We start from the raw sequence: 8,463 nt of genomic DNA on the forward strand, positions 1-8,463 counted from the left end.
CCGGGGTGGGTTGCCCCCCCCCCCCCCCCCGGAACCCATTCGTCATTCCCGGTACATTCCCGGTAACTTCGAAAACCTTCCGGTAATCAAATGAGGTCATCCTATATATCCAATAGCGGGACCTGGATGCCCATATTGGATCCTACATATTCTACGAAGATCTTATCGTTTGAACCTCAGTGCCAAGGATTCGTATAATCCCGTATGTCATTCCCTTTGTCCTTCGGTATGTTACTTGCCCGAGATTCGATCGTCAGTATCCGCATACCTATTTCAATCTCGTTTACCGGCAAGTCTCTTTACTCGTTCCGTAATACAAGATCCCGCAACTTACACTAAGTTACATTGCTTGCAAGGCTTGTGTGTGATGTTGTATTACCGAGTGGGCCCCGAGATACCTCTCCGTCACACGGAGTGACAAATCTCAGTCTTGATCCATACTAACTCAACGAACACCTTCAGAGATACCTGTAGAGCATCTTTATAGTCACCCAGTTACGTTGCGACGTTTGATACACACAAAGTATTCCTCCGGTGTTAGTGAGTTATATGGTCTCATGGTCATAGGAACAAATACTTGACACGCAGAAAACAGTAGCAACAAAATGACACGATCAACATGCTACGTCTATTAGTTTGGGTCTAGTCCATCACGTGATTCTCCTAATGACGTGATCCAGTTATCAAGCAACAACACCTTGTTCATAATCAGAAGACACTGACTATCTTTGATCAACTGGCTAGCAAACTAGAGGCTTGCTAGGGACAGTGTTTTGTCTATGTATCCACACATGTAAATGAGTCTTCATTCAATACAATTATAGCATGGCTAATAAACGATTATCTTGATACAGGAATTATAATAATAACTATATTTATTATTGCCTCTAGGGCATAATTCCAACACTCCCTGTTGCAGCAAGCGGGATCCGGGCACCACCAGCAGTCGGTAGTGCCCCTCCCAGGCCGCCGGCCACGGACGACCTACCAAGCAGCCAATCCGCCGCGCCACGACCACCACAACAACCGCCGTGACCTTGCCGAACGGCCACCGCCGGCCGCGCTCGCGAAATGGCCGCGGTCACCACACGCCATATCCGGGCTGCCTTGGGCCCCTGCCCAGTATGCCTCCTACGCGCCAGATCCGTGAATGTCGTCACTCCACGCTCGCCTCCCGCGATCGACACGCCACTGATCCGAGCAGGAGCGGAGCCTGAACTCCATGCTCACACAACCCCCCTGGATCTGGCCGTGGATCTGGTCGACACTCCAAGACGAAGCCACCGCTCGCCACGTAACCCTGCAGCCATGCGCACCCGGGCGCCGCGGGCGCCCGTCACGTTCGCTGGCGCCCGCTCGCTACGCCCAGCCTCCCTCCTCCTTGCTCGTTGCCGCGCGCATCCGCCCGCTCTTCGTGTCATCCCCACCATGCTTGCAGACGATCGCCCCGCACCGCCCGAGCTGCACGCGAGGGATAGGACCACCGCCGAAGCCACGCGGGCTTTGCTCGGCGGCGGGGGAGGGAGACGGCAAGGGGGGAGTTTTGGGCGCGGATCGCCCACAGGAGGCGACGGGGGGCTCCGTTTCAGTTTTCCTTGTATTGGCGAGCCTGTCAACAAGCGCTAAATATTTAGGCCCTGATTGGTTTCAATAAGTCAGGTGACTTAAAACCAGTGACTTATAAGGCACGCCTGTTTGGTTGTCATCTGACTTATAAGTCACCTTTCCATGCAAAAGTGGGTGACTTATAAGTTTTAAGTTGGGGTGGAGCAACTTATGACTTATAAGTTGGGGTGACTTATAAGTTTGGTCTGTTTGGCAAAATAAGTCACTTTTTGCACTTTTCAACTTATAAGTTGGTGACTTATTTGGAACCAAACAGGGCCTTAACCTGAGAACTCCGGGTTCGAGCCTTGCACTTGCTACGCCGGTGCATGCGCACGCCGTTGCCGTATCGCTCAGCCCCATGCCCATAGTATCCCGCATCCGGCACCGTCAGCTGTGCAAGCCCACAGTTGACGTGTTTGCGTCACCGGACCTGACGCTATGGCGTGGCGTACGTATGGAATAGGCGGCGACGGGGATCATGGAGACGTGCTAGAGCGCGGCTACCCGGCCGTGCATGGCCTCATATTGTTGTTGTCTAGACCCCGATCGCTTCACGGCGACTACTTCCCGTGTTTCAGGGGAAGTCACTGGCACCTCAATATACTGAAATTCACTAAGATCAGTTCCCATCTCATTTGTTTGAACACTATCAGAACCATAGTGAAAACCTAACATCACTAAATCATACATTTCTGTTGTCCTAAAAAATTATTCAACAACGACAAATTTTAAAAGAAGGACAAACCTAATTTTTTGTCGAATCAACTAAAAATGGAAAGACCTAAATAAATTTCCCAAATCTACCGGAGCAACTAAAAATAATTAAACAACTTAACTGACATTTTCCGAATCAACTAAAAATTAGAAGACCTAAATATATTTTTCAAATCTATCGAAGCAGCTAAAATTAATTAAACAGCTTAATTGACATTTTCCGAATCAACTATAAATTAGAAGACCTAAATATATTTCCCAAATATACCAGAGCACCAAAATTATTAAACTACGCTACGGGAACAAATGTTGAATTTTACCCTTAAAGCGTGCGAAGAAACGATGAACGACGAATGACGAATGACGAACACCACCACCTCCAACTCCACCACAGAACCACAAACTTCACCCACACTCCACCACCACCCCCACCACCACCACCTCCACCTCCACCTCAACCTTCACCACCTCCACCTCAACCTCAACCTCAACCACCACCACCTCCACATCCACCTCAACCTCCACCACCAAAAAAATGATCAATACAACCACCACGAACTACCCATCGCGAGAAGACGGATGGCTTGGCTGCCCTAACCCTAGACAATACAACTACGGTGGAAAATGTGACAAATAACGGTTAGGATTTAGTGTAAAGATGGGGGAGTTTTCGGATGGGGAGAGGAGAAAGAAAGAGATAAGGAGGAGGAGGAAGAAGGAGACGGAGGGTTGGCTCAGATCGACCACCTATCGGCCTCGCCAAGGCCGAAAGGCCTATCGGCCACCCTCCAAGCCGAGTGGGTGCGAGCGACATGGCCCGGCCAATTATGGGCTACCACGTGGCCGACCGGTGGCTAATTGGCCACGCCAAGGCCGACTGGTGGCACTCGGCTACGGCTAGGCCGAGCCAATCGGGTACGGTCAGGCCGAGGCCATTATATTTTTGGAAAAAAAATCAAACGGCACAATATTTTTCAAAAACAATAAAAATGCAATATTTTAAAAAAAAATAGCTGCATTCTGTGCTGCTCAAAATGTACTTGATAGTGAAGTGACATTTACAACGTTTCAGGCGTGCTCTTTCAAAATTGCAGCCAAATCACATAGCAAAAAGTAGAGCTGACAGGGAAGCGTGTCATGCTATATATATAATTTCAACATGCTGGTAAAATCAACGCAATTATGATGATATACATGTGTTTGTATTTTTACTATTTCCTGTACCGTGTATATTTCTTTTCTACAAATCCACTATTCATCCTATATATTAGACCTACAATTGCTCACAGTTTGATTATTCCCTATGAAAGTATGGATGCGATGTCATCTGAAAGGTTCAGCCGGGGAAGTTTCTTCGAGAAGGGCAGCCGCCTGAAAACATTCGGCAGCTTCAAGTGCCGCTGATGAACTGCCCTCTTCATCTTCGTAAGTTAGGCCGAGGTTAAACCATGCGACATGGTTTGTTCTGTCCAGCTTCAGCGCATCAGTCAGGAGGCACCTTGCGGCAGGCAAGGGCCTCCCACCAAGCTGTCGAAGAGCAACCGCCGCAGATATCAAACTCGGTGTGTGCTTAGGGTCGAGACCTAATGCTTTGGAGTATGCTCCAAGAGCCTCCTTTAGAAACCCTCTTGCTTCAAGTAGTTTTCCTGCATGGATAAAACATCGTAATAAATATCAAGAATGGTTTTTTCCTTCACGGTGAAGAATCGTTGTCCGCTTGTGAACTATTGAAAAAAAATTGTGTCAACACGGTGCAAGGATTCTTGAGAATGGGGAAGTTGGTGGTAAGAAGAATATGAAGCACCTGTAGCATGATAGGCCAAGGGAGAATATGCACTGATGGCTTTTATTTTTGATATGCAAAGCTCTGTATCCCTCCACTGTGACAGGCTTAGGTACAGAAGGGCCAGATTGTACCATGCATCTGTTTCCATGCTTCCATCATCCTTTGTGCCCTGCGAAAAGTTGAACAGCTCTATCAGATAATTCTTCTCACTTATTTTTCTAATGGAATCCCATAACTGTAAGTGGCAAACAGAACAATGCTCTCCCCTTTTATTCAAAAGCAATATTCCCAACATGGGCATTGCAATTTATTCTGTCAACTGAATGTATATGCTTAAAAATCATGTAAGATACTTGTCATACTAGCTGTCATTAATCAAAGATGTGATAAAAACTGTTCCGGCAGGCCTTTTCTTATAGTAAAGCTGTAGAAGGTTATTGATCTAACAGATACAGATTTCTGTTTTCAGTTTGTCATCATATATGCAAATATGCAAATAGATACAGTACAGCAATAAAAGATAATACTGTGAAAATACCAAGCACAACAGTCTCTTTAGGAAAAACAACAAAGTCGATTTTTATCAGGTGCGTACCTGTAATACAAAAATCCCAGAGTTGAAATTTTTCTTCCTAAGTTCGATGACAGCAAGAAGCTGGGTATAAGTCTCGACTGCCTTCTTAAATTGGCCGTTTGCAGCCTGAATTTTGGCTTTGGTTTGCAACAGATCTCCTTGGCACCACTTTGCAGTCTGATCAAGGGCAGCATCTACAATAGATTCAGCATCTTCAAACCGTTTTTGAGCACTCGTGATGCGGGCTACAAGGAGCCAACTCCTTAATTCTGAACCATTCTCCAATTTCAGTAACTTCTTTGCATAAAGAGCTGCTGCGTCTAGTTTCCTCTGCTCAGCATTTTCAAGGCTCAGATTGTACAGTACCCTGAAATCTTTGTCTTTCATCTTCTTTTCAGCAACACCAAGCACCTTCAGTGCTTCACGCTGCTGAGAAGCTCTCTCTGTACCACTCGAAGCATATCTAGCGTGACGAGAGAGGGAAATGCCAAGTAGAAGGTCCGCGACAACCTCTAACTGGTCACAACCTCCATCAAGACAAGCAAGGGCTCTGCGTGCATAGGATGCACCTTCTTCAGCATGTGCACCGTTCTTGCTACAAATTTTTGACGTTAGAAGAAGTTCCTTGAGACAACTGGAGTCCTCTCCAAATTTTAGTATCATTTTGAGCAGATTGAGGGCACTTTGATCATCTTCATCTGCCAGGTAACACAATGCAACGTTGTACAACCACTCTCTGCTGGGTAACACACCAGGCAATAGTTTTTCAAACTGACCGGCTAGAGGTTTTAACCGTCCTGACATGGACAATGCAAAAGTCAGATGATGCATCACAGTTGGGTCTCTCTCAAGCCTCCTAAGGTTGAATTTCATCAATAAAATCATCAAAAGAAGAATAGCTTCTTCCAGATTATTCCGAGGTACAAATGAACCATCCAATTGGGATCGAAGAGGTGGAGTGCAGGCCTCACAGCCACTGTATAGGAGAAAAATAGCAAACTCCTTTTGTATTCTACCAATGGCCTTTGCATCGAGATTCCAGTTACTAAGAAGAGCCCTCCTATATGAAGAGAGAGCTTCAGGAGGGAAATCCCCTAATTTCCATAGCTCAGGAAGCAACTCAATGGCACTGCATACTGTTGCATTCAAGTTACTACCAACTCCAAAGTTGGGTGGTAAACCCTTTGGCAGTGCCGATTCTACAACTTCCAATATCGTACTGCACTCCTGTGCAGCTTCTGCAAAACGAAATCAAATTGGGGTAATGTTTGAAAGAGTAACACAGAAATGAGAAAATGATCGAATGATGGGCATCCAGACAAAATATAAATAGGTGGGGTTTTACCTCTGAACTTCCCAAGATCGCGAAGTGCTATAGTTTTGAGATATATGGTCTCCATTACTAGATTAACAGTATGCAAGGACATTGGCGGATAACTGGAATGTGGATCCGCCCTTGCTAGTCTACTGATGGACATTTTCACCGTAGGAATTAATTCGGGCATATTTATCCCATCAAGCACACGAAGTGCTTCTTCAACATGCCCCCGTTGGTACTCCACTCTTGCTAGCAATGCTCTTGCTTCCTGAAAAGTTATTGATAATTATGCTTATGAACTAGTATGAAATAAATGAGTATGGAGCACCCTTTGGGACGGCTATCATACTTACAATCAGTAAGGAAAGACAACTTTCTTACACATGTGAAAGCAGTTGAGAAGTCGAGCATACCAACAACATAAAACTGCAGACTGGTGTGGTATAAATTACAGACTGATTTACTACAGCACACGAGATGCAGAAATTCAGAGTATGTACTGTGTTGTGATTAATATGATGTTAGTGATCTAAACGCTCTTATATATATTTGTTTACGGAGGGACTACAAACTAGCATGAAATTCAATCTAAAATTATGATGAAGAGAAATGGCAGGCAGAGGTGCATAATTTCAGAAAACATGTACGAGCTGTCAAATGCAGATCTTTTTGACACATTATGCAGCAGAATATAAGACAAAGTTTTTTTCCCTCTTCTAGAGAAAGAAATAGACAATCGTTAATAATGAAATAGTCCAAGAAACAGCTCAAGGACTTTGGTTGCACCAGTACCGTCTGGCATGAAGCAAACATACAAAGAAACCATGATAGAAAACAGTTGGCAGATCCAACAAAAAACACTGTTGGTCATTAGGAGATTTACGTAACAAGATGAAGCACCAACCTCATAGTTGAGGGAACCACCCTCCTGGAGAGACAACTCGGCTTCTTGAAGACCATTATTTTTGGCATACAACTCGATTTCGCCATTTGATGGGTTGAGCTCGTCCACCAGATTGGCCTGCTCCCCGGAGCAGAGGCACTGCATCGCCATCCGCCGAAACACGCTAGGAGATCTCCCCCTCTCTTTCCTGCCCTCCATCATGCCCCATCAGACCCTTTCTCGCACATTTCCTATATTAAGAGCCGCAATGTTTGATTTAATCACTGGCAACCATGGCATTGCACAGCTTGGTGCTATTCGAGCAAACGAACCTAGACGAACTACTGGCATGTGCATGGCACGACTAAAAACAGCACAATTTTGATGCTATGCTCTGGGAATTGGCCATCACAGTTACCTACAGCAGGGTGTTATTCTCAGCAGAAAGATTAATTAAACATGGAGAGAGCGTCAGTTCCGTTTCGTCTGTACAAACTAAAACACAACATCATCCACGGAGGTTCGAAAGAAAGGCTCGAAATTTAGCACATGCTCCTGAACTCCCGATAAAAAAGACAATGAAATTCGCTCCTGAAAAAACACGGGGGGGGGGGGGGGGGGGGGAGTTCCACAGAGAAGCCCCGCCGCTAAGAGCTAACAGTTGTACCAAACTAACCGATCGAAGAACTCGCTCACCTCGGCCAGACGAGGAAGACGCGATTCCCCGCAGGCAACCACCAGGAACCCGGTCCCGCCGCCGCCCCGATCGCCAGGAACGCCAATTCGGCCCGAGATCGGACGGGGCCGGGTGAGCCGGGGGGGTCGGGGGAGGTCCGCGGAGGCGATCCGGTCGAGGCGAGGCAGGGGCGCTCCGGATTCCCGGAGCCAAATCCAAGAAGCGCCGCGATGGAGCCAGCAATCCGGAATTTTTCCTGGGATCCTTGTTGGCCACTCGAAGTTTGTTTAGTACTGGCAGCAGTACCTGTTTGGTGTTCGGCCGCTGTCCCCACGGAACGGGAATTTGCGGAACTTTCCGGGGGGGTGGGCCGCAACAACGGGCTGCCTAAAAGTCGAAGGGAGAATGTTTATAGGTAGGCCCTTGTTGTTTCAGAATATTACTGTGTTTAGTATAATGTGTTCTACTCCCTTTGATCTGGAAATATTTATCCTAGAAATGTATAGACTACATTTGTGTGTGTGTTTTTAGAAATCAGCAAGAGCACTGCCTTTGCATTAAGAAGAGGTGAATTAATCAGTTTACAGAAAATAAACTGACGGAAACCTGATACAACAAACTTCTAATCCTCTTGTTTTCTTAAATATAAGACCTTTTAGAGATTCACTATAAACTACATACGGATGCATATAGACATATTATAGAATGTAGATTCACTCATTTTGTCCTGTATGTAGTTTATAGTTAAATTTCTAAAATGTCTTGTATTTAGAAACGAAGAGACATGGTTGAGAAAAGGAGATACATGGGTCAACGCTCAAACGCGGGTAGGCTAGTTGCCCTCCTTGCGGACCTGGCCAATGGAGTGACACCTTGTTCTCATGGTATAGCAAGTCATGTAGCC

General features: G+C 46.0%; 1 protein-coding gene across 3 annotated transcripts; it reads right to left on the reverse strand.

The window, feature by feature from the left end:
* Positions 1-3,442: 3,442 nt before the first annotated feature.
* LOC123449725 (protein NPGR2-like) lies at positions 3,443-7,899 on the reverse strand. Of its 3 annotated transcripts, XM_045127047.1 has the most exons (7): positions 7,580-7,899; positions 7,216-7,301; positions 6,905-7,134; positions 6,028-6,268; positions 4,704-5,920; positions 4,127-4,277; positions 3,443-3,968 (listed from the first exon to the last, which is right to left on the reverse strand). In XM_045127047.1, exons 3-7 carry the CDS (start codon positions 7,103-7,105, stop codon positions 3,646-3,648), a joined length of 2,133 nt encoding a protein of 710 aa, XP_044982982.1. In that variant the 5' UTR covers positions 7,106-7,134; positions 7,216-7,301; positions 7,580-7,899; the 3' UTR covers positions 3,443-3,645. The 3 variants fall into 3 exon arrangements, with proteins under 3 accessions (XP_044982982.1, XP_044982980.1, XP_044982981.1); XM_045127045.1 differs by lacking the exon at positions 7,216-7,301; XM_045127046.1 differs by having other exon boundaries at positions 6,905-7,301.
* Between the last annotated feature and the right edge of the window lie 564 nt (positions 7,900-8,463).

This window comes from Hordeum vulgare, chromosome 4H (assembly GCF_904849725.1).
Source record: "Hordeum vulgare subsp. vulgare chromosome 4H, MorexV3_pseudomolecules_assembly, whole genome shotgun sequence".
NCBI classification, from domain to species: Eukaryota; Viridiplantae; Streptophyta; class Magnoliopsida; order Poales; family Poaceae; genus Hordeum; species Hordeum vulgare.